The 24,505-nt window shown below is 39.0% G+C and overlaps 3 protein-coding genes across 6 annotated transcripts; all 3 read left to right on the top strand.

Annotated features, from left to right (window-relative positions):
* Positions 1-6: 6 nt before the first annotated feature.
* On the top strand, positions 7-3,182 carry LOC129093920 (E3 ubiquitin-protein ligase TRIM47-like). 2 transcript variants are annotated; one of them, XM_054602052.1, is made up of 4 exons: positions 7-115; positions 1,406-2,039; positions 2,501-2,704; positions 2,832-3,182. In XM_054602052.1, exons 2-4 carry the CDS (start codon positions 1,497-1,499, stop codon positions 2,856-2,858), a joined length of 774 nt encoding a protein of 257 aa, XP_054458027.1. In that variant the 5' UTR covers positions 7-115; positions 1,406-1,496; the 3' UTR covers positions 2,859-3,182. The 2 variants fall into 2 exon arrangements, with proteins under 2 accessions (XP_054458027.1, XP_054458028.1); XM_054602053.1 differs by lacking the exon at positions 7-115 and having other exon boundaries at positions 1,358-2,039; positions 2,832-3,176.
* Positions 3,183-3,579: 397 nt separating this feature from the next.
* LOC129093918 (E3 ubiquitin-protein ligase TRIM39-like) lies at positions 3,580-9,891 on the top strand. Of its 3 annotated transcripts, none has more exons than XM_054602048.1 (8): positions 3,580-3,675; positions 4,094-4,146; positions 5,194-5,762; positions 5,953-6,048; positions 7,259-7,492; positions 7,651-7,798; positions 7,880-7,906; positions 8,002-9,891. In XM_054602048.1, exons 3-8 carry the CDS (start codon positions 5,196-5,198, stop codon positions 8,589-8,591), a joined length of 1,662 nt encoding a protein of 553 aa, XP_054458023.1. In that variant the 5' UTR covers positions 3,580-3,675; positions 4,094-4,146; positions 5,194-5,195; the 3' UTR covers positions 8,592-9,891. The 3 variants fall into 3 exon arrangements, with proteins under 3 accessions (XP_054458023.1, XP_054458024.1, XP_054458025.1); XM_054602049.1 differs by having other exon boundaries at positions 5,191-5,762; XM_054602050.1 differs by lacking the exon at positions 4,094-4,146.
* Positions 9,892-14,361: 4,470 nt separating this feature from the next.
* On the top strand, positions 14,362-24,117 carry LOC129093917 (E3 ubiquitin-protein ligase TRIM21-like). The gene is made up of 14 exons (XM_054602047.1): positions 14,362-14,404; positions 17,015-17,251; positions 17,395-17,486; positions 17,707-17,785; positions 17,871-17,932; positions 18,039-18,221; positions 18,720-18,902; positions 19,085-19,213; positions 20,236-20,331; positions 20,419-20,522; positions 20,613-20,721; positions 20,883-21,024; positions 21,102-21,128; positions 23,099-24,117. The coding sequence occupies exons 2-14, from the start codon at positions 17,035-17,037 to the stop codon at positions 23,626-23,628; spliced, it is 1,953 nt and encodes a 650-aa protein (XP_054458022.1). The 5' UTR covers positions 14,362-14,404; positions 17,015-17,034; the 3' UTR covers positions 23,629-24,117.
* The last annotated feature ends 388 nt before the right edge of the window (positions 24,118-24,505 follow it).

Below are 24,505 nucleotides of genomic sequence, written 5' to 3'. Positions count from 1 at the left end.
CCTTCCCAGCAGTGATAGGTGTGTCTACACCTTCACAGGAAGAAACCAACCGATAAGAGTGCAACACAACACCGTTAGAGCCTCAAGACAGACAAGCTGGTAGTTGCTCAAAGAGGTATGTGAGTTTTAATATTTCAAATTCATTGTTCCAGTATTTATACTTTTTAATTGCTTTTTGCCAAATGGAAGTGACAAGCTGCGCGCTGATCAATACACATTACAGTGTTCATAGTTCATGTACATTTCTAGTAAATCAGTTTCCCAGACATATCTCTGGATGTGGATTTATAATTTGATATATATTTACTGTTAATGCTTTTACTGTATGCCGCACTCTTGAATGGATCTTTTACCAGTATCTCGATTCTGATTGGTCAGGGGACATGCAATAGTTTGAAATTACCTGATGGCTCTGACGTGGTTTCTTCTTACTCTATAAGGTGATTCATTTCCAATGTTTTGGTTTGTGCTTGTTGGAGTATTTTCCCACCAACAATGGAGAAACGGTACTTTCTGTAGATCTATTTCTGTATATCACTAATGATTACTCCCTCCCTTTGTTGTATGTTACCTGTCAGCAGTTCCAAAATGCTTGAGTGAGTGTGTGCGTGTGTGTGTGTGTGTGTGTGTGTGTGTGTGTTTATTTAGGTCAACTAATCAGCATCATCTGTCTTACATCTCAAATTTCTTCATTTCTTCATGTCATGATGACATGTGGGATATGTCGACATTATTCAGGTTTTAGGAGCATTCTTTAGACATGAATACAGCGCATTCGGAAGTTGGATTGTTACCTCAGTTTGCGACACACAGTCTCTTTTTTTCAGATTTTCAAATGTATTTTTTTTGTTGTTGCTTTAAGCACCATTACCCGAGTACTATATAGTCCCATTCTATTGGACTGAAGGCAGACAATCTCTACGTCCGATATCCCCAAAACTAGGCAACTTACACCAGAACAATCTAGATTGATAAATAGCACTTTAAAGTTGTCCTTTTAAGTTATTCAAAGGGGGCCAGCCATTTGACGTCAGTGTTTGGGGTGTTTTACATTAATCAGAGAAGGCACTACTGCATATAAATGGGAATATTAGTATTAGTATTATTGCAGTAGGAGCCAGGACCTGGAGCCGAGCAGACATGTCTGTGATGTGGGCCTGCAAAGACTGGACGATGGCTGCGTCCACGTCATAATCCTTTACCCACTTCCCTTGGCGCTTGAAAATGTAAACCGCTAAGTCAGCATCAAAAACAGAAAGCAACAAACAATACATTCAAAGCGAATGGAGACAAGCGATACAAAGAACCCTTGTCAGCTCTTTTGGGATATTGCCATCAAAGCCAAATGAATGATAAGTCCTGTAATTTAAATATGCGCTAATACGAGTCTTTGTTTCCTGTACAGATTTAAACAGCCAATGGAATACACCATCGCCGTCGCATGCTGATACCACACCAAATCAGACCAGAGGTTGCATGCATGTACGTGCACACACATGCAAAGACTCCTAATGGCCGAGCCACCTAAGTGCTGCATCTGTCTGGATGAGTTCACCAGCCCGGCTTCCCTGCCCTGTGCACACTGCTTCTGCCTGGGCTGTATAGGCGAATACTGGAGGATCCAGGGGGCCTGTCAGTGCCCGCTCTGCAAGGCCTTTTTCCCCACCAGGCCGCAGCTGAAAACAGACCACGCACTACATGCTGATGCCCCGACCGAGGAGGCAGCTGTGCCTTTAAAAGCTGGAGAGGTTCCCTGTGATCTCTGCCCGGTGAAGCGCAGGGCAGTCAAGTCCTGCCTGGTGTGCCTGGCCTCGTACTGTGCCGCTCATCTGGAGCCACATTACCAGAGAGAAGATCTTGGGCGCCATCTCCTGATCAGTGTGGTGAAGAACCTGGAGGACTCTGTGTGTAGACTGCACGGGAAGCCGTTAAACAAGTTCTGCAGGAGTGATCAAACGTGCATCTGTTCCATGTGTGCCCAGACCGAACACAGGGGCCATCGCATCACTTCTATCAACAGGGAAGCTACAAAGAAGAAGGTAAAGTCGAATACAACCACTACACCAGTAAACATTAAAGAATCAAGTTATTGTTGGTAGACACTAGGAGCATTTGCATATTGCTATTCAAATTTCATATTTTGTCCAACCAAACATTGGACATTTGCAACTCATTTAAATTTATCAGATTTACCAGAGTCTATGTAACTTTTGAGAGGAGAAATAACACAGTGTTGCTCTTACAAACGAGAAGTTAAAATGACAAGTATCATGATTTCAAAGCAAACACATAGCATCTTTGAGAGCAGGTCTGTTTTGAATCAGCTGCCAAAGGAATATAAGCCCAAATTGACATCAATGATGGGGTTATGGTCAGTATTGCAACATTTTTAGGTATTGACAGATCAATGCAACAATGACATTGAACATTGTTTTTTAATTCTGCAACATTCTGTATGCCACAGAGGTTCAGCTGACGTTATGTCTTTTTCTTCCCACAGGTTAAACTAAAATTGAGAAAGATGAAACTTCAGCAAGCCATTCAAGAGAGACTGAGTAAAATTGAGAAAATAAAGCTCTCTGTGAAAGAGGAACAAAACAAAGAGCTCATCGGACAACTGGAGGACGAAATCTCGGAGCTGCAGAGCAGAAGCACCGAGCTCGAGCAGATCTCACAGACTGAAGACGACCTCCGCTTCCTACAGGTCAGTCCTTATGGTCAAAAGTCAATTGATCACAAATCAGTCTATGAAATCACATATCGTGTTTTAAAGAGCAATATATGTGACCTTAAACACTGAATTTAATATAATCTTTTTCTTGTTTCTACAGACATTTAGACACACCGCTACGTCTTAACAAATGGACGGACACCTTCAAGTTCAAATAGTTATTTTTTGGGGTAGAAAAATATCCACAGCAGCAGACATAGTTGGACGGTGTGATTGCTGTAAAACAAATATTTATATATTTATACTATTTTGGGAAATATACTTCTAGACTTGCTGTTGGAGGAAAAGGGCAAATTGTGGTTTTTACACATCAGTGAGGATATATTGTATGGATGTAACTTGTGCCTGGATGCGTGATGTGATTTATTTCAAAGATAATGTGAGCTTAAATGCCATGTAGTATTTCAGTGTTTTAATGTATTTTTGTTTTGATTTAAATGTCATATTTTGAATCCTTTTTTTTAAATAAAATGTCAAAACCAAAAAAACGCTGTTTTCATGCAGAACAATTAAGTGAATTTAAGTAAAAAATAATACAAATCAGTACTTTTGTTTAGTTGGGATAAACTTTTGCCTTGAATACACACAAATCATGAACCTTTTGGACTGTCATCACTTTTACTCTACCAGTCAAACATTGAGCAATAGACAGAGCTGTACAGGAAAACCTCAGTGCGTCCCAGCAAAACCTTTTGGCAAGTCAATATTTGATCTGTGTGAACTTGCTCAGCATGCAATACGCCCTGCAGCCTACAAACAGATGATCTGGGTACTCATTTGCATTTGGACATGCCTTTTTGAGAAAAGGAAGTGAGCTTTTGACAGAAATGAAACTTAACACAGGGAGGACGGCCCTAGGAAGGAAACGCACACACAAAGAGACACATACACTAGGTGGGAGTGGAAAGAGAACAAGACACGGTGCATCTAAAAACAGCTGAAAGGTAACATCGCACTCCACTGACACACTCCAAAATGTTAAATTATCACTTTAAGGTTCTGTCTAACCTCTTGTTTGATTGTTTTATTTACTGGTATTATTCTAATAGGGTACAATGTAACGCTTAAGTTTTAAATTGTTCCCTGTTGGGATTTAGACAGGGTTATTACTTCCCTCAGGGTTTGTTCATTGCTCAAGTGTCGACATCTTTGTAGTTTTCTGCCAATGTGATCCAACACATAAAGACGAAGGCGGAGTTATCCAGTGGGTGTGTCACATGCAAAATCTAAGAGCTCCATTATGTTCAGAGTAGGATTTTATTGATGTTTCCTTGTTGTTCCAAAAGAAATATGCTTTGTCAGCTTGACTTTTGAAATATATCCATAAAAAAATCCTAAATCTATAATTTGCATTACCTGTAGAGCAAACCTGTGTTCTGTGCCACTGCTGTGCATCCAGTCTCATCTCATAACAGGTACGAAGAAATCATTTAAATGCTGGAATTACATGACAATCTTTAAAGAACTTTTTTTAAACTAGACAATACAACATAAATCGAAGTAAACATTATAGCTGCAAAGTATAAATAAAGGGGGAAGTAATGTATATTTTTGCCGATTAGAGTAGGTTGATAAATCATTACAAATTAAATAAATGTGTTTAATTGTCAGCCTGCTGCCTTTTGCATTATGTGTGTATTATACTTATACGTTTTGTAAAAAAGAAAATGCATAAATGAACACCACATGAACACCATTTTTATGATTTTTGAGTAAGTAAAAGTTTACGATAACATGGGAGCGAGTAAAACAACCAGGCTGCAAAGGTGGACCAGTGTTTGTTGTGATGACACTTTGTAGTCTCAGTTAGCCTCTTGTTAGCAAACACCTCTTTTATGTGTTTGCTAACAAGAGTGTAGGTGCTGACGTATTTTATAATGTGGAACAAAATGTTAAAATCTGATGAGATTGTGTTAACCACAGACCAAAAACCACTTGAAAAAAAAAAACTTTAACTTCAAGAAAAAGGGAAATCGAAACACATAACACATTCTTCGTCTTACAAATGAGAAGTTGAATTAAGCAATTATCCAAATGTTGCCAAATGCAATACACTCTGTGGTTTTGCTGCTACAATCTTACTTGGCCTGTAATAACCAGTAGTGTCTGGAAAATAATATTAGCCAATGTTAGCAAACTTTACCCAGGTATTCCTATTTAGCCGACCGGTAGACCAGAGTGTCATTGCAATGCCTCCACTTGTGCCATTGTTACACTTTGTTTAAGCCTTTGCCCTTTCCCTGTTATGGTCACCTGTGGCAACATTGCCCAGTGTTTGATAAAAAAAGTTATAAAGTACACTTGCTTTAGGTAATCAGCTATTCATCGAACATTTAGATGAATATTTGAGTTTAACAAAATGCAGAGCAAAAAATAAATATTTGAAACACTAGATTACAGCAACATAATAATCTGAGACCTATTACATTTCCAAGTAACCTAATGATGCTTTTTTAAAGCAGAAATGGCCTCTGCTAAAGCATCACTCGGCAAGACACTGCAGAACCATCTGATATGTTCCATCTGCATGGAGCCATTTGTGAATCCTGTCACTACAGCTTGTGGCCACTCCTTTTGTAAGGACTGCATGGAACGCTCCTTAAGATACAATGACATGACGTGCCCCCTATGCAAGGGGCATCTGAGTAAAATCCCAGATGTTAACATCGTCCTGAGAAGCATTGTTGAACAGATGCAAACGACCCTGGAGAAAGACGATGATGAGTACACTGGTGCGCCCGAAGTGTCCTGTGACATTTGCACAGAGAAAAAGCTGAAGGCTAAGAAGTCCTGCCTTGTGTGTCTTGCCTCGTATTGTTCGACTCACCTGGAGAACCATTCCTCAGCTGAAAGGTTCAAGGGCCACAAGTTGGTGGAACCTGTGGAGAACCTGGATGAAAGGGCCTGTTTGAAGCATGGACGCCCCTTGGAGCTGTACAGCAGCAAGACAGAGAGTTGCATTTGTGTACTTTGTATAGAGGAAGGTCACGGGGAGATTGTTTCTATTGAAGACGAATGGGACAAGAAGAAGGTAAAATGAACATGTGCAAGGCCCCGTACGGTTTTTATTCGAGTATTGACAGTATTGTGTATTTACTTAAATCTATTGTAGTATTTTGGACAAATTGCTAGAGTTGCAAACACACCAAAAGGTGGTACACATATGATGCGATGGGGTTTGAAGTTGGGATGTTGACTTGACCTTTTATTGTTTACAACAGGCCAAGCTCGTAAAAACAAAGACAGAGTTAAAAGAGAAAATTGAGAAGAGAAAAATACGGCTGGATGAGACTGATACATCTTTAATGAGCTGCAAGGTAAGTTGTAAGAGAGACATGTATAACGCAGCCTGTGTTGACCTGGATTAAAAAACCAGTCAGACCGGTCTGTCAAAACTGTCGGAGCAAGTTGCCAAACAGTTTTAAATGGAACTACTAATTTGTATTTAGAGTGTCTCACACAAACATGGACTATTTATAAGAAGTACTACCCGGAGCCTTCCTCGTAGCACTTATTGCACTCGTATTAGTTGCTGCACTTATTGTATTCGTATCAGTTCGCTGCACTTATTGTATTTGTATTTGTTTACTGCACTTATCCTATTCGTAGTAGTTTGTAGCACTTACTATATTCGGATTAGTCTGTTGCAATTATTGTTTTCATAGTAATCTACCTCTGCACTATACTTTTGCTCTGGCTTATGCTTTGAGATGCTTGTTTAAGAAAGGAGATGCACTTATGACTTCTGGTGACTAGTAGTTCTCTTGAATACCTATGTTGAATACACTTCCTGTAAGTCGCTTTGGATAAAAGCGTCTGCTAAATGACTGTAATGTAAAATGTAATGTAAGTGGATATAGTCACCCTGATGTCTCCCAGTGGTTTTAGGACGGCAGTTTAGAAGCCTCGATTTTGACATTTTGGTTGTCGCCATCTTTGCTTTTTGCAACAAGTAGTAACACCAACAGTACAACCAAACGCTGAATAAAAAAAATGTTGGCAACCAAAATGTAACAATTAACTTTCATGAACTCAAATTTTAAGTCAAAAACATTGGGCAAGAAGTAGACCGAACAATGCCGTGGTAAAGAATTGTCAATTACAAGGTAGATGATTTGGTTACCCATTTGCATTTGTACATGCCTCTTTGAGAACAGGAAGTGACTGCCAGAGTTTTTGAACAGAAATTAAACTTAACAGAGGGAGGGTGGGGAAAGAAAGTGTTAACTTTTTGTTTTGATTGTTTTTTTTACTGGTATTACTCTAATAGTGTACAATGTAATGCACTTAGTTTCATAAACTACTGAATTGTCAATCACAAGGTAGCTACGCCCTAAAGCATATCCTGCTTTATCGTAATTTTTCACTCTGAATGGGAACTTAGCTTAGATTTAGATAAAATCAAATTGTGACTATTGTTGTGTTGTCTGCAAGTGTTATCAAAATCAAAGATCAATTTATAGAACAGTAAAAAGGAGATCAAAAATCAATGCTTGCCCTAACCCTATACCCCTAACCCATTTCCAGGACCAGCTGGACACTGAGTGGTGGGATATTGAGAATTTGTTCACAGCTGTTACTGCCATCGTGGAGGAAGCCCAAGCGAAAGCTCTTAAGCCACTAAGTGAGAGGAGAGAAGTTGTTAAGGAAGAGGCAAAATTCATCAAAGAGAGCTTGGAAGCTGAGATCAACAGTCTTGAGAAAACAGTCTCTGACCTGGACAACATATCTGCCCTCGAGGATCACATCCTTTTCCTTCAGGTAAGAGAAATGTGTATACGTTTAAGAGATGAAGACAAAAGCTTTGTCTTTTGAAGGAATCCACCTCAGTCCAGCTACTTGTGGCTTGTATGATTGATTCTTCCTCTCTCCAGCTTGATGGTTAATCTCCTCTTTCTTTCTCTTTCTCCCTTTCTCAGAGTTACCCATCTCTTCAAGACCTGGACAACTTCAAAGACTCGACAGAGGTAGAGCTTGACACATCACTGTCTTTTGGCACCATGAGGAAAACCACAACTACCATGTTGGAACAAATTCAACAGAAACTTGAGGAGCTGACTTCCATTGGTAGGAATGAAATCATGGTAGTACATGTTCAAAGCTTAAATGTTGACTTAACTTAATCAAAACTATTTCTTCATTTCACAGAACTTCACAGAGTTCCAAAGTTTACAGGTACATGATTTATTTATTCTACTTTCAGAGAGTATCTTTCAAAAAGTAGACTTTGTGTACAGATCTTTTATTGATTTTCAACTTGTAATTAACAGTGGACGTGAAGCTGGACCCAGCCTCCGCTCACCGGCGCCTTGTTCTTTCTAAAGATGGGAAGGAAGTGAGAGATGAAGGGGAGGACCAAGAAGTAGATGATGCTCCGGAGAGGTTTGATCTGTTTGCAAGCATCCTGGGGCTCAACAGGTTGACCTCTGGGAAGTCATTCTGGGAGGTGGAGGTCAGCAACAAGACGGGGTGGGACCTGGGTGTAGCGAGACGCGACGCTAATCGCAGGGGGAAACTCTCGCTGAACCCAGATAGCGGTTACTGGGTCATCGTACAATATGAGGAGGAAAGGTACGCGGCCATGACGGCGCCACCAGTTCGTCTTTCCCTGAAAGAGAAACCGGAGAAAGTCGGGGTGTTTGTGGATTTCGAGAAAGAACTCGTGTCCTTCTACGATATGACGGCTAAATCTCACATCTACTCGTTTACGGAGTGTTCGTTCAGCGATGACCTCCTCCCATATTTCAGTCCACATGTCAAACAAGATGAGAAAAACTCTGATCCTTTGATTATTTTGGCTGGGAAACACTGTGAGCAGGACATGGACATAAAAAAAGAATGTGGAGCCCACACAACTTAAAAGAATGTGTGGGCTTGGCAGTCAAAACATGTTTTTGTAGAATGTGGCGGCTAGATAATCAAGTTATGGAAAATTTGTAGAAGATTTTTTTTTTTGGAAAGGTCTGGGTGGTGTTAAGGACCAAGGTTGCATCCACGAATCCATACTAACATGCTATTCAGTAACCTTAAACAGTATGGGAGATTTTTCATGCAAACACTTGAAACTGCGGCATAAATATCCTCACTCTGTAACGTCAGTAATGTGTCAATGCAAGTGTAAGTATAAGATTCCAATGCTAGTCGTAATATATTTTAAAATGAGTTCAGAATTTGATTCTCGCAAATCATCGTTTGGTCACATGAGGTTGGCTATCCAATCGGCTCCCAGGAGGAGACGTGGTAGTAACAGTTCAATGCGTCCGAAAAAGACAACTCCGATTTCGGACGCGGGGTATTTCAAAGTTGTAAACGTAAACATTCCAAATGTGCCCCAGTTTATTTCCAGCTCCGGTGTATGTGGATGGTAAACAAAAAAAATCTGTGTCCGTTAAACTCATGTTGTGTTGTTTGAGAGAGCTAATCAATATCGTAGCATAAACCCAAGTTGCAATGTACCTTGTGTACCGACTAATACTTGAAGTGTTCACCAGAACAACACCGACAACTGTAAAAAATGTCTTTAATGGAGGTCATAAATGTCTCACCTCTTCAAGAAGTACTACCCTGAGCCTTCCTCGTAGCACTTATTGCATTCGTATTAGTTTGGTGCACTTATTGTATTCGTATTAGTCTGTTGCAACTATTGTTTTCGTAGTAACTTGCCTCTGCACTATACTTTTGCTCTGGCTTATGCTTTAAGATGCTTGTTTAAGAAAGGAGATGCACTTATGACTTCTGGTGACTAGTAGTTCTCTTGAATACCTATGTTGAATACACTTCCTGTAAGTCGCTTTGGATAAAAGCGTCTGCTAAATGACTGTAATGTAATGTAATGAAATGTCTATTTTCTATGGTTATGGAAACAAAATGAAAGTCTTAATCTCATGATGTCATCTTGGACCAGCAGCCTGGTTAAATGGTTAAGTGGTTAAATGCATTCCTGAGTTTTTGGGATTGCTAGTACACTTATTATGAAGATGATGGGGGGGCATATAGTACATGTGTGTGTATATGTGTGTGCATAGCCGGATTATTTACAAAATTGGCTGTAATTAGTTTTATATTTTAGATTCTTCAAAGTAGTTGAATGAGAAGGTGTGTCCAAACTGTAATTAACTTGTTTTAATCTCAAAAATAAAATAAAAAGTGATCAACTTCAATCGTATTTCCTATATTCTTTTTGAAATGTCTCAGACTTGTTCAATCCAGCATTTGCACAGAGTTGTATTGTGCAACAGTGTGGTTTAAACATGGCTGGGCAAAGTGCAAAGAAACTCTACATGCAACAGAACACAGACGAAGACCAAAAGGAAGGCAACAATACATGTTCTTATCTGTAAAGATTTTTGTATTGCTAAAATAATTCATTGCCAGATAAAAAAAACAATATTGGGAGATTTTTTTGTTCCAAATTCATTGTTGAACATAAGTGAGTACTTAGAGTGAGACTATGTAACTTTTGAGGAAATAAAGAATACTTTGTTCCCCTTACAAATTAAAAGATGAATACACAAGCAATTCAGCACACCGTTGCTTCTGCTGCTACGGCTTTAATTGGTCTGGTATGACCAGCAGTGGGTGGCTAATGTTTGCAGTATATACACTGCTACTGATTTAATGGCTCTTCTAGTGTGCCAATGCTATTGTTAAAGCAGCCTAGTGTTTCGGAAAAATGCTTCACTACTGCTGCAGCTACATTTAAACAGTACTTTTCAACAAAAGTTACAGATCATTGCTAAAAAATCTACCATATAATAAAAAAAACAAGAATTTAAGCACCTATATCAAGTTGTTTTATATGCATTTCATGAATAAATGGGTAGATATAGATTTATATTGCTTGATTTCTATCACTTCCTGTGCATACGAGTCATTATTAAACACCCTCTCTCTGACCTCTGACCCCCCCTTTCCCTGTCCCGGTTGCTCATGGAGGTGAAGGCCTTCTGTTACACTCATTAACCTCAAAGCTACAAGTGGTGGACTGTAGCTAAGTATACTTCACTGAAGTATAGTTTTGATGTACTTGTACCTTACTTGAGTATATACACATTTTATGCTACTTTATTTACTACAATTAGGAGACCACTCCACTTTTACTCCACTAGATTTGTTTGATAACTTTAGTTACTTTCCACATTTAGACTGTTAACACAAAATATACAATCATCTTTTTGAAATGTTTTAAATGAACTTGTTTTAGACTATGACAGTGACACTTACAATGCATCATAAATCATAATCCAGTAACAAGATATGTATTTTTCTGAAATGAGACATTTTGTACGAGTACTCTGACTTTTAGTAGAAGTACAACTTGTATGCTTCTATTTGAAATGCAGGATTTTTTACTTGTAACAGATCTGATCAAAATCTGAATACATCTTCCACCATTGAAAGTTATTCATAAACACTATAGATGTTACTGTATTTGCTTTAATAAGAATATGGCCCATTTATACTTTTAATTTTTCAATGCTTAGTGGAAATAACGTTCAATAAAAACACTTAGAGAGTTTTTTAGTTTTTTACTACTTTAAATGGTTGATGATTGATGGTTTTGAAAGGTTATGTAAACACACCATACCCAGATCAGTGTTGCTTAATAACACCACGCTCTGTGGTGCAACTAGTGCGTGGGGGCGATTAAAGGAAACCTTCAGGATTGATTTGGCTGAAACGAAACTGAAACTGTTCAGGATGAACCGAGAAAAAGCAGTGACTAAAGCTAATCTTAAGGTTAATAGGTTGCTTGCTTTAATAAAACTTATGGGTACCCTTTTCCATGATGAGTTCTGCTCATACTATTATTACTCTGTATAATCCCATTATTGTCAAACTAATGTTTGCCACATTTATATCCATATACTGCTCTGTGAATTTCTTTTCAAAACTGTTTTAAAAATCGTTTTTTATTTTGGTTATATTCTCCAGGGTAAAACATGAATAAAAATAAATATATAAAAGGTGTTTGACTTAGTATTTTGTATGTAACTTTATGCCATAATGAAACCTGTTCTGTCTACCTTGGACCTTGGATGCCCAGACGTGGGAATTTGCAGCCATGAGCACATCCACCTGGTCTCCTCTGCAGCTGCAGGAACACCGCGTTTCCTCCATTATCAGCTGTGTCATAGCCTGACTTGTGATCATCTGTCATGACCATGCATTGATTGTTCTTGTATAAAGTCAGCATTCCAGGATTATATCCATTAGCATGAAAGAAGAAGGTAAAGCATTATTTTTTTAGCATCCAATTCGATAAGTGGCTTTATTATTGAACAATGAGGACATAATAATACATTGACTGGCAAAACTAACTTTAGTGGGGGGTTCAAAGTTTAAAAAGATCTCAGTTCTTCACTGGTCCTACAGGCCAAACGTAGAGCCCCTTTACACTGATCTGATCGGTATCCAGATCAGCTTCCCTTCTCCGTTCTCTACACTGGCTCCCTGTAAGAGCTCGCATCCAGTTACAGACTCTGGTGCTAGCCTACAGGGCAGTGAAAGGAACAGCTCCTTCCTATCTCCAGGCCTTGGTCAAGCCCTACACCCCCGCCCGACCACTTCGCTCTGCTGCCTCGGGGCGACTGGTTGCCCCGTCGCTCAGAGGTCCCTGCGGCCGATCCACCCGGTCACAGCTTTTTTCTGTCCTGGCCCCTCAGTGGTGGAATGAACTCCCCACTGACGTCAGGACAGCAGAGTCACTGCCCATCTTTAGGCGCAGGCTGAAAACTCACCTCTTCAAGAAGTACTACCCTGAGCCTTCCTCGTAGCACTTATTGCACTCGTATTAGTTTACTGCACTTATTGTATTCGTATTAGTTTTATTGTATTCTGCACTTATTGTATTCATATTAGTTTGTTGCACTTATTGTATTCATATTAGTTTGTTGCACTTATTGTATTCGTATTAGTTTGTTGCACTTACTGTATTCGTATCAGTTCGCTGCACTTATTGTGCCAAACTCGGAGCCATCCTGGACCATCCCTCTCACCCTCTCCATGAGGAACTGTGGCAGCTGGGCAGCTCTTTCAGCCATCGGCTGATTCTGCCAAAGAGCAGGACGGAGCGCTTCAGACGCTCATTTGTGCCCACTGCCATCAGACTGTACAACAACAGCGGAGACCACAGTCTGTCATCATGCTGACCAGCCCCCCCCCCCCATGTGGATATACTGTACATTTTTTATTTGTATTCTTATTTTTTATTTTATTCTATTTTTATTTTTATTTTATTGTATAATATGTGTATTTATTATCTGTTTCTGTGTAGTTGAGCTGCTGCAACACTTGAATTTCCCCATGGGGATCAATGAAGGAATATAATAATAATTCATATTAGTTTGTTGCACTTATTGTATTCGTATTAGTTTGTTGCACTTATTGTATTCGTATTAGTTTGTTGCACTTATTGTATTCGTATTAGTTTGTTGCACTTATTGTATTCGTATCAGTTCGCTGCACTTATTGTGCCAAACTCGGAGCCATCCTGGACCATCCCTTCACCCTCTCCATTAGGAACTGTGGCAGCTGGGCATACTGCTTCTTAGTTTGTTGCACTTATTGTATTCGTATCAGTTGCACTCTGTATTCGTATCAGTTCGCTGCACTTATTGTGCCAAACTCGGAGCCATCCTGGACCATCCCTCTCACCCTCTCCATTCAGCCATCGGCTGATTTGCCAAAGAGGACGGAGCGCTTCAGACGCTCATTTGTGCCCACTGCCATCAGACTGTACAACAACAGCAGAGACCACAGTCTGTATGTGTATTTATTATCTGTTTCTGTGTAGTTGAGCTGCTGCAACTGTTTCTGTGTAGTTGAGCTGCTGCAACACTTGAATTTCCCCCATGGGGATCAATAAAGGAATATAATAATAATTCGTATTAGTTTGTTACACTTATCCTATTCGTATTAGTCTGTTGCACTTATTGTTTTCGTAGTAATTTGCTTCTGCACTATACTTTTGCTCTGGTTTATGCTTTTAGATGCTTGTTTAAGAAAGGAGATGCACTTATGACCTCTGGTGACTAGTAGTTCTCTTGAATACCTATGTTGAATACACTTCTTGTAAGTCGCTTTGGATAAAAGCGTCTGCTAAATGACTGTAATGTAATGTAATGAAATGTCTATTTTCTATGGTTATGGAAACAAAATGAAAGTCTTAATCTCATGATGTCATCTTGGACCAGCAGCCTGGTTAAATGGTTAAGTGGTTAAATGCATTCCTGAGTTTTTGGGATTGCTAGTACACTTATTATGAAGATGATGGGGGGGGGGCATATAGTACATGTGTGTGTATATGTGTGTGCATAGCCGGATTATTTACAAAATTGGCTGTAATTAGTTTTATATTTTAGATTCTTCAAAGTAGTTGAATGAGAAGGTGTGTCCAAACTGCAGTTCTCTTGAATACCTATGTTGAATACACTTATTGTAAGTCTCTTTGGATAAAAGCGTCTGCTAAATGACTGTAATGTAATGTAATGTAATGTAATGTAATGTTGCTTAATAACACCACGCTCTGTGGGGCGATTAAAGGAAACCTTCAGGATTGATTTGGCTGAAACGAAAGTGAAAGTGTTCAGGATGAACCGAGAGAAAGCAGTGAGGGGAAGTGAGAGAGGGGTCAGTCGGAGTCAGAGCAGCGTCGAGGTCGGACAGCGAGAGGTAAGCTGCTGCTGGTTGCTTTTATTTGAACATTATTGTGACGTTTACCTGAACTATGACGCAACAACACCAACACAACACAGCCTTTGTGTGCTCTGTGACTACGCTGCTGTTTGACAGAAATATAATGTCAGCTGAAGAAGAAAATACTGTTAAAAATGTGAAAATGCCTTCAAGGAAAGGGATTTGACTTTTTTTTTTTTAACATGACAATAGAAACCTGTGCAATACATTGCACATTGCACTGTGCAATAATGGTTAAAAAAAGTTAAAAGTAGTTGAAATAGTTGTTGTTTTTTTCTCTGTCTGTAAATATAGTATTTCAGTTATTGTTGTTTTTTCTACTGTTTTTTTTTTTTATTGCTTATTTATAATACTTGTTTTATTTTATTTTTATTTTTCATTTTTTATTTTATTTATTTTTATTTATTTTTTATCTTATTTTTTTTTTATTTTTTATTTTTATTTTTAGCTTGTCTTCTTCTGCTATGTCTCTTGTGTGCACTTTACTCTGCGCTGTTGTAAGTCTGCAAATTTCAACTTCAATTTCAATTTGCAACTTTATTTAAGTAGACAAACAGAAATGTTCCTCTGCTGCACAACACTATATGCTGGCAGTGCACAAAGCATTAAACAGACAGGGTAGTAACACACACACACACACACACACACACACACACACACACACACACACACACACACACACACACACACACACACACACACTGTGGTAAGCCGCAGGTTTCAGGGCGTGTTTAAAATACACGAAACACAGTGGGAGAGGGTGTGTAGTGCTCATTTGTTTAATTGTCTGCTCTTCATCTTCCTAGAAGGAAATAAATCGTTTCCTATGAAGAATAGTTATATTTAGACTTTGTTGTATTGCCGGAGTTAATGCATTAACTTATTCTATAAAGTCGAAAATATTATTTAACTCTATAGAGGGTTTTTAATTGGTTTAATGTTATACATTGCCAAACTTTGAGAAAACCTATAACACACAATGTAGTATTTTTTTAAAGAATTAAATAGAGGAAATATATATAAAAACGTATATATATATATATATATATATATATATATATATATATTAGTACCAGTTTGGTCTTTGTCTGTGTTCTGTTGCATGTAGAGTTTCTTTGCACTTTGCCCAGCCATGTTTAAATCACATTGTTGCACAATACAACTCTGTGCAAATGTTGGATTGAACAAGTCTGAGACATTTCAAAAAGAATATCGGAAATAGGATTGAAGTTGATCACTTTTTATTTTATTTTTGAGATTAAAACAAGTTAATTACAGTTTGGACACACCTTCTCATTCAACTACTTTGAAGAATCTAAAATATAAAACATATTCTGGTTTATTGAGCATTGGTTTGTTAACCACATGATTCCATATGTGTTCCTTCATAGTTTGGATGTTTTCAATATTAATCTACAATGTAGAAAAAATAAAAAAAAATAAAGAAAAAAAACCATTGAATGAGAAGGTGTGTCCAAACTTTTGACTGGTACTGTATATATATATATATATATATATATATATATATATATATATATATATATGTTTCTACCCTGTGCTGTATTGTATTGTTGTATTCTGTATTAATATATTTGTATTCTATGCAAACAGTTATATCTTATTTTATAATTTATTCCATTAGCCAATGTTGATTCAATCCCGTTTCAAGAAAAACTCCTCACGACACCGACAAGTTTTTCTTAGAGGTTATCCACAGCGTCATCTAACTTTCTGCATGAAAAAAAATAGGCAGTGCACAAAGCATTAAACAGACAGGGTAGTAATACACACACACACACACACACACACACACACACACACACACACACACACACACACACACACACACACACACTGTGGTAAACCGCAGGTTTCAGGGCGTGTATACAATACACAAAACACAGTGGGAGAGGGTGTGTAGTGCTCAGGTTTTATTATTATTATTATTATTATTATTATTATTATTATTATTATTATTATTATTATTATTATTATTTTTATTTTTATTTTATTTTATTCATCTGTAGCTGCCTCTCTCCTTTTCTTCCTCTGCTACTGTGAGGAACATTTCCCCTCCTTGTATCAAAGAAGTTTATCTCATCTTATTTTATAATTTATTCCATTAGCCAATGTTGATTCAATCCCGTTTCAAGAAAAACTCCTCACGACACCGACAAGTTTTTCTTAGAGGTTATCCACAATCTAACTTTCTCTACATAAAAAAAATAATTTCCTGGTTGTGTCTGGCTGTGTGTACTTTACAGCAGGAAGTAGTTGTTACTGCACAATTACTCTAGAGTACGACTAGAGGGCGACTAATCACTGTCTTACACATCCAGGTTGCAGACAGCTCAGTCTGCCATCACATAAGTAATCACAGACATGAAAGTAAGAAAACAACTAAGTCAGTCATTAAATCTAACATAAAAAATGTCATTATCACATGTTTTTTGCTTTCTTTTCAAAGTTTTAAAATGTACTTACTTTACTAACAAACAGTTATCTTCTTAAAATGTGGATACATATTTATTTGAACGTCAATTTGAGATAATACGCCAAATTAACCTTTGTGTGGAACTTCTGCAGACACACTCAACACGTCAGACATGAGCTTCCAGGTTTGCCACTGCGGTTGGTCCAAAGACACGTCTTACAAGGGCCTGAGGATTCACCAGGGGAAGATGGGATGCACAACGAAGGGAATGGCGATCCCTGAGAGTGAACAATTCAGATTTAACAATTACCTCCCTCAACTAATCTACCAGGGACCTCCCATTAAAATTGAAGAGCCTGTGATGAATATCATCCCTCCTCTCATGTCCGGTGAGTGGTACCCATCCGTGGTCTCTGTTTATCACTGGTGTCTCTAATTCACCTGCTGCAAATGTAGGAAATAATAGAATTGACTATACCAGCTGAAGGCCATCACCCAAACCACTGAAAGTTTTTCTTATTATTATTTTCAGGGAGTCAGCAGAACACCTGGGGAAATCCCTGGGAAGACTCTCATCAAAGGGACAGTGGACCACTTAACTGGAACACTCTAGTCAGGACTGAGGTATATTAAAGCAAACATATAAATTATATTTGCTAAACATGTCACTGGCACGTGTTGTGGTCCATTATACGAAAAACATACTGGATAATTAAATTCATAGGATTTAATGCAAGACCGCCAAACAAAAAGTGTTGATTTTATAAAAAGCTTTTATAACAAATGAAGGTAGATCAATGTCAATCAGAAACAGACTTTACAATCTTCTTCCTTTCTCTGACAGAAAGCGCCTGTGTCTACCTACTTCACCACCCCAACTATTCAATCAACAGAAGATGCAGTATTAGAGATAATCACATCATGTAAGCATTATAAATATAGTTTGTTCATAACTGGAAGTAACACAAGCAGCTTTGTTTAACAGTGACCCATGCTCTTTTCCTACAGTAATGGGAACTCAAAACATAGGCAGAACTCAGCGAATGCTCGATATCGCCGGTGGTGCTCAGGTACAACAGCTTTCTGTGAAAACAGGTTAAAGTGTCGGGAAATATTGAGCGATGGGGAAAAAATTAGCAAAGCCTGTCAAATCTAATCCCCGATTTTCTTTGACAGCCTTCGCTGACGCCGATGTCTCCGATCTTCGGCACCCAAGCCAATCCTGCAGCCGCTGAAGTCACAGTGAAGGAGACAAACAACATCTCTACAGTGTTTCAGACTCCACCGCAATACAGCAGAAACAACCAAACCATCACCAACGCTCGTAGAACGCTTGATTTCTCCGATGGTTCAGAGCAGGTAAAGCAGATTCTGAACTTGTTTAAAAGAGCAAATCCAGCTTTATGCTGTGAATCACTTCTTAAGGACAGATGCATTTGAATATAACTTCTGCCAGGCTTGCCAGAAGGTTGGGCAAGTGGTCGCAGCGCTTGGTCTTGGAACTTGATGCACACTGCGCACGCAATAAAAGCTTTTCAGAAGTTTTTAAATGCTTAAGAAACCTGAAAAATCCACATTTGAGGACATATTTTGCCAGCCAAATCAGAGTGTTTGCAGGATGTCCAAGCTTTGCCTATTTGTGAAGCATTTAATACTTGAGTTCTTCCTTTACACGGCTTATACAGGCAAGAAAGTAGTCCATGAATATGAGTTATGACTTTATAGCCTATTGCAATTCCTCCTCTGCATTGAGAGGTTGGTTTATGGTGTTTTGCAGATCACACTTGTTGTCATTTTGTTTGTATGCTCACTGGCGTTTTGGACTGTCAAATCTAATCCCCCGATTTTCTTTGACAGCCTTCGCTGATGCCGATGTCTCAGATCTCCGGCACCCAAGCCAATCCTGCAGCCGCTGAAGTCACAGTGAAGGAGACAAACAACATCTCTACAGTGTTTCAGACTCCACCGCAATACAGCAGAAACAACCAAACCATCACCAACGTTTGTAGAACGCTTGATTTCTCCGATGGTTCAGAGCAGGTACAGCAGATTCTGAACTTGTTTAAAAGAGCAAATCCAGCTTTATGCTGTGAATCACTTCTTAAGGACAGATGCATTTGAATATAACTTCATTTTTACCCATTGGATAGAGTTCTTTGTACAACTGCATGCAGTTATTGTATCATTTGGTCCAGTTTGCACTAAGCGCTCTCTTCCTTTAGGTGGCGCAACTGGCCTGGGGTCTTCCAACTACTTCAGCACAGGAAACAGTCAGTCTAAAGGACAGAGAAAAAGAAAAGGAGAGAGAGAAGGAGAAAGAGAAAGAGAGGGAGGCTCAAAAGCTACAAAAGGTACTACATTTATTATAATACAGTGTATTGTTTAAGGTCCAAAACTAGCTATGGAGCTCAAAGGATACAATGCAAGTTAGGTCACTTTGCATCAAAATGATATATCTCATCAACTGCTGGACGGATAGCCCTGTAATTAGGTGCAGGCTTTTATGGTCCCCAGAGGATGAATCCTACAAACTTTTGTGATCATATGACTTTATATACCCCCACTATGATGTTAACATTTTTGCTTAACCAGTGAAATGTCTCCAAATCTAAACGATTTGAGCCATATTTTTGCCATAATTCACATTCATGTCCTTCTTCGGATGGATACTTTTGTTTATGCATCAAAACTAATGGCATTCCCATCAGCCTCAGCTGTACTTTGTGTTCAGTGTTGATTAGCAAGAGTTAGCATGCTGACATGCCAAGCTATGCTAGTGAACAAGTTGACTATAACTGCTACACATCTGCGTGTTATACTTGTTTTTGTAAAAAATGTCTTAATGACGTATGCCAGGCTTGCCAGAAGGTTGGGCAAGTGGTCGCAGCGCTTGGTCTTTGAACTTGATGCACACTGCGCACGCAATAAAAGCTTTTCAGAAGTTTTTAAATGCTTAAGAAACCTGAAAACAGGACATATTTTGAGGACATATTTTGCCAGCCAAATCAAAGTGTTTGCAGGATGTCCAAGCTTTGCCTATTTGTGACGCATTTAATACTTGAGTTCTTCCTTTACACGGCTTATACAGGCAAGAAAGTAGTCCATGAATATGAGTTATGACTTTATAGCCTATTGCAATTCCTCCTCTGCATTGAGAGGTTGGTTTATGGCGTTTTGCAGATCACACTTGTTGTCATTTTGTTTGTATGCTCACTGGCGTTTTGGACGATATTGCAATAAATAGCGCGTTGAGCATAAATGCCCTCTTATCTGCTCGCACTCGCATTCAGATTGCGGCCATTGTACTTGTGTTTGTGCAAGTGGTTGCTAAAATGTGTGCACACTAATATTGGAATTATTTGTTACATTCAAGGCGAGGCAAGACAGGATGAAGGCTGATTTACAGCAGAAAATTCAGACGAGAGAACAAAAGATGGCTGAAGTCAGATCATCTGTAAAAGCCTGCAAGGTGAGCTATGGCAGATTTTTTTTTGCTTTGTGATTTTTTGTCAATTAACGTTTCTTTAACATCCTCACTGCCCGTTACGCTTTTCAGGGCGACTTGGATGCTGAATGGCTGGAGATCAACCACGTGTTCTCAGAGGTGATGAAAGTCGTGGAGAACGCTTTGCAAAAGGCCCTCCAACCTCTGGATGAGAGGTCAGTCAGTGATGCCTCACATTAACACCACAGTTATGGGTCATCAATTAATTAAACTAACTGCCTAATGTGACTGTATGTTACTTTTAGGAGACAGAGAGTGAAGAGAGAAGCCAAAGTTCTTGTCCAGAAACTGCAAAAGGAAGTTGACAAACTCAAAATGACCATTGATGAGTTGGACAAAAATCCAACATTGCAGGTGAGACATCCATGCTTTTTTTTTTTTTTTTTTTTTTTTTTGACAGTATCAACACCTAGGGAAAGCTAAACCAATATTTACAGTTTTGTGCTAAATAATTCTGTCGATTTTTCCACTTGTTTCGGATTCATTAAAATTATGTTTCATATTTTCTTACACAGGTTTCACCTCAAACACTGGGTGACACTTCTGACTGGAAAAATGACACTGTTGACACTGCATTCTCCTTTGGTACACTGAGAACTACAACAGCAATAATGATGGCAGAAATTCACCAGGAACTGGAAAAACTCTCTTCCGTTGGTGAGCACTCCTCAAGTTGACCAAGCTATCCATTTAATTCGTAGTCACTTGCTTTAATATCATTTTTCTTTCCACAGAACTCAAGAGGATTCCCACATTTGCAGGTGTGTACCCTTGAACATTTAAAGAAATTCTGACTGTATGAATAGAAAAACACGGCAGTAAGGGAGCCATTGAGGACATGGTTGAAAAGAAAAAGCTTCAGGCATTAAGTGGAGTGAGAGCATTTGGAGTTTCAATTAAAAAGCCTTTATGGTTACATGGCTGGTTCATGACAATTCAAAATAAACAAACACTGGTTTCAACCTGGGCTGCACGGTGGTGTAGTGGTTAGCACTGTCACCTCACAGCAAGAGGGGCTGGGGTTCAATTCCCGGGCTGGACAACCTTCTGTGTGGAGTTTGCATGTTCTCCCCGTGTCAGTGTGGGTTCTCTCCGGGTTCTCCGGCTTCCTCCCACAGTCCAAAGACATGCAGCTGAGGTGCATTGAAGACTCTAAATTGCCCGTAGGTGTGGATGTGAGTGTGAATGGTTGTCTGTCTCTATATGTCAGCCCTGCGACAGACTGGCGACCTGTCCAGGGTGAACCCTGCCTTCACCCATTGACAGCTGGGATCGGCTCCAGCACCCCCGCGACCCTTAACTGGATAAGCGGTAACGGAAGATGGATGGTTTCAACCTTGACAGGTCTTCTTCAGGGTAACAAATGAAGAGGCAACAGCTGAGCCTGGCTACTTTATACATTCACTCAAGGTGTGTCCTAATTAGGTAATTGGGACAACAGGTGGAGTCATTCAGGGAGCACTTCCCAAAGATTTCCCAAACCAACCAACTGATCACCAAGATACAAATCAAATAAGGGTTAACATGGTTGTTGGCTGAAAAAAGTTATTACTATTATTATTATTATTATTATTTTAGAGGCAGCTAGTCTGTCAAATCATCTCAAAGAAATCTTGTAACCATTGGTAATGAAATTCCTCTTTAACTTCATTTCTGTAACACGGTACAGCGCAAACAAAAACAAATTATAGATATGATGCATTCAAATTGGGATATTCAAAAAGTGACCCCCATTTAGGAACAGTTTTCCCCCCTCATGTCTTATAGACGAGCCCCAATTAGAAAGGAAAAACCGGTATGAAGTCATATTCTAGTTTGCAGAGTGGATATACTGTGGCAGAAGAAGCTCTGCAGACACCTTCAAGTGGCGATGTCTTTGACACTACAGCGTTTCATGATTTCTAAACTGGTAGGACACAAAAACTGGGAGATTTCATCAACTGTAACACCACCTTTGAGAGGCAATATGTAGAAGCAGAAGCGTTGTTGTTTGTTAAGAACTGAAGGATTTGAATGGGTCCAACTGTATATCTAGGGCTTAATGAAGACATTTATGTCAGACCATTATTGTATTGAAACATTTATTTTAGTACAAATCTTTTTGTACAGCATATCTTTAAATTTTAATCAGTAACTATGTTATTTGGTTTGTTTCTTGGAGTATCAGTTTTTGAAGTCTGTTGTCCCAATTTCCCAATGAGGACATGCACCTGAGTGAATGTTTAAAAGCTCCAGGATCAGGTGTTGCCTCTTCATTTGTTACCCTGAAGAATACCTGTCAAGGTTCAATCCAGTTGTTTGTTTTAATTTTAAAATGATCACAAACAAGCCATGTTGCCAATGAAGGCTTTTTTTAAATGTTTGTTGAGCATCTCATGTTTTAACCACTGAGCACACCACCACTATCTTTCTGCAACACATTGACACATAGTTTTACACAGGAAGCCAACTTCTTGCAGTCTTAGGTGTTAAAGTCTGAATTTGTTATTGACTTGAGGCATTTGCTGGAACAACTGCTTCTGTGTTTTTTCTTTGGAGGAAACAACTTCACTTTGTTGTACCTAGTAGTAGATAGAAGGCAGTTCTCTGACATTTGCTTTCTTTATGGAGTAGTATCCATTTAATTAGTTTGCTCATATGAATTAATATGCACAAGCATTAACATACATTGTGTTTTTCACCCATATGAAGTGCATCATGATACTATTTTCATTGTTCTACTCAACTACAGTGGATGTAAAGCTGGATCCAAACACCGCACACCCATCTCTTATTCTTTCCCCCAACGGGAAGACGGTGAGAGACGGAGGAAAGAACCAGAAGGTTCCTGATGCTCCACAGAGGTTTGACATGTTTGGCAGCATCCTGGGGCTCAACAGATTGACCTCTGGGAGGTCCTACTGGGAGGTGGAGGTCAGCAACAAGACGGGGTGGGACCTGGGTGTAGCAAGACGCGATGCAAAGCGCAAGGGGAAACTCTCGCTGAACCCAGATAACGGTTACTGGGTCACCGTACATTATGAAGATCAAAAGTACGCGGCCCTGGCGACGCCACCCGTCAGCCTCTCCCTGAGAGAGAAACCTCAGAAGGTCGGGGTGTTTGTGGACTACAGGGAAGGTCTCGTGTCCTTCTACGATGTGACAGCGAAATCTCACATCTACTCGTTTACCGAGTGTTCGTTCTGTGATGAGATTTTCCCATATTTTAGTCCGCATCTTAAACAAAACGAGAAGAACGCTCATCCTCTGATCATCTCATGAAGTGCATGTATTACTAGTGCACTGATTGTCATAATGCACCAGGAGATTGGGTGTACTGTTACATTTTAACTGTGGTATTGTAGTGACATGTTTCTTGACACCAGCAAAGGGTTTAGATTGGGTTTTCTGACCTGATCATCTGAGGTGTTTTGGGATTGATTACCTGTCCAAATTTAGACTTTTTACTTCTTCTTTTTAAACAGGATGTTTTTTTTTCAGACATTGATGAAGATAATTAGTTTTTTATCGTTTATATCATTCATATGCTATATATTTTTCACTTAAGAAATTTCTGGCTTTTATCAAAAATGTTTATGAAATTAGTTTTTGAACCAACTAAAGACTATGAAAGAAATGTTAATGAATTGAGAATGTTACTGAAGTAAAAGTTTAAGTATAACCAATACTAAATGGAGAAAAATGTTATTACATTATTTTGTACATTATTATATATAATTATCATGCATTAATAAAAAGGATTTTACTGCTGCTGTTGGTTGAGGTGGAGACTATTTGTTTTACTATTTAGTATCAAAATACAAATAATGATTATTTTCATTATGGATTAATCCACTGATTATTTTCTCCATCTTTCAAATGTAAATATTCTGAAAATCGAGTCCCATTTACCCAGAGCGTAAAGGGAACACTTCAGCATTTTTATTTTGGTCCCAAATAAATAAATCTTAAATCTTAAAGGTCCAAACTTCAGCAGAGCTTTGCCTCGCTGCTTCACCGATCCCCACTGGATGCCAACACCAACACCACGCTGCTGAAGGCCCAGGCCGTATTGCTGGGCCCTCTGGACTGAAGGGAGGCATATGAGAACCAGAACCATGACTGTTCGGAGCAGACTGTCAGACCCTGCTGCAGTAAA

The sequence above is a fragment of the Anoplopoma fimbria genome, chromosome 7 (assembly GCF_027596085.1).
Source record: "Anoplopoma fimbria isolate UVic2021 breed Golden Eagle Sablefish chromosome 7, Afim_UVic_2022, whole genome shotgun sequence".
NCBI classification, from domain to species: domain Eukaryota; kingdom Metazoa; phylum Chordata; class Actinopteri; order Perciformes; family Anoplopomatidae; genus Anoplopoma; species Anoplopoma fimbria.
The sequence above is the reverse complement of the archived record's forward strand: the minus strand, read 5'-3'. Positions and strand labels throughout refer to the sequence as shown.

Coding starts and splice junctions, on each gene's coding strand:
- LOC129093920 (XM_054602052.1), top strand. CDS start 1,497: ATGCAAAGACTCCTAATGGCCGAGCCACCTAAGTGCTGCATCTGTCTG. Junction 2,040..2,500: donor GGGAAGCTACAAAGAAGAAG/GTAAAGTCGAAT, acceptor TTCTTCCCACAG/GTTAAACTAAAATTGAGAAA. Junction 2,705..2,831: donor ACGACCTCCGCTTCCTACAG/GTCAGTCCTTAT, acceptor TTGTTTCTACAG/ACATTTAGACACACCGCTAC.
- LOC129093918 (XM_054602050.1), top strand. CDS start 5,196: ATGGCCTCTGCTAAAGCATCACTCGGCAAGACACTGCAGAACCATCTG. Junction 7,799..7,879: donor TGAGGAGCTGACTTCCATTG/GTAGGAATGAAA, acceptor TTCATTTCACAG/AACTTCACAGAGTTCCAAAG. Junction 7,907..8,001: donor CAGAGTTCCAAAGTTTACAG/GTACATGATTTA, acceptor TGTAATTAACAG/TGGACGTGAAGCTGGACCCA.
- LOC129093917 (XM_054602047.1), top strand. CDS start 17,035: ATGAGCTTCCAGGTTTGCCACTGCGGTTGGTCCAAAGACACGTCTTAC. Junction 21,025..21,101: donor GGAAAAACTCTCTTCCGTTG/GTGAGCACTCCT, acceptor TTCTTTCCACAG/AACTCAAGAGGATTCCCACA. Junction 21,129..23,098: donor GAGGATTCCCACATTTGCAG/GTGTGTACCCTT, acceptor ACTCAACTACAG/TGGATGTAAAGCTGGATCCA.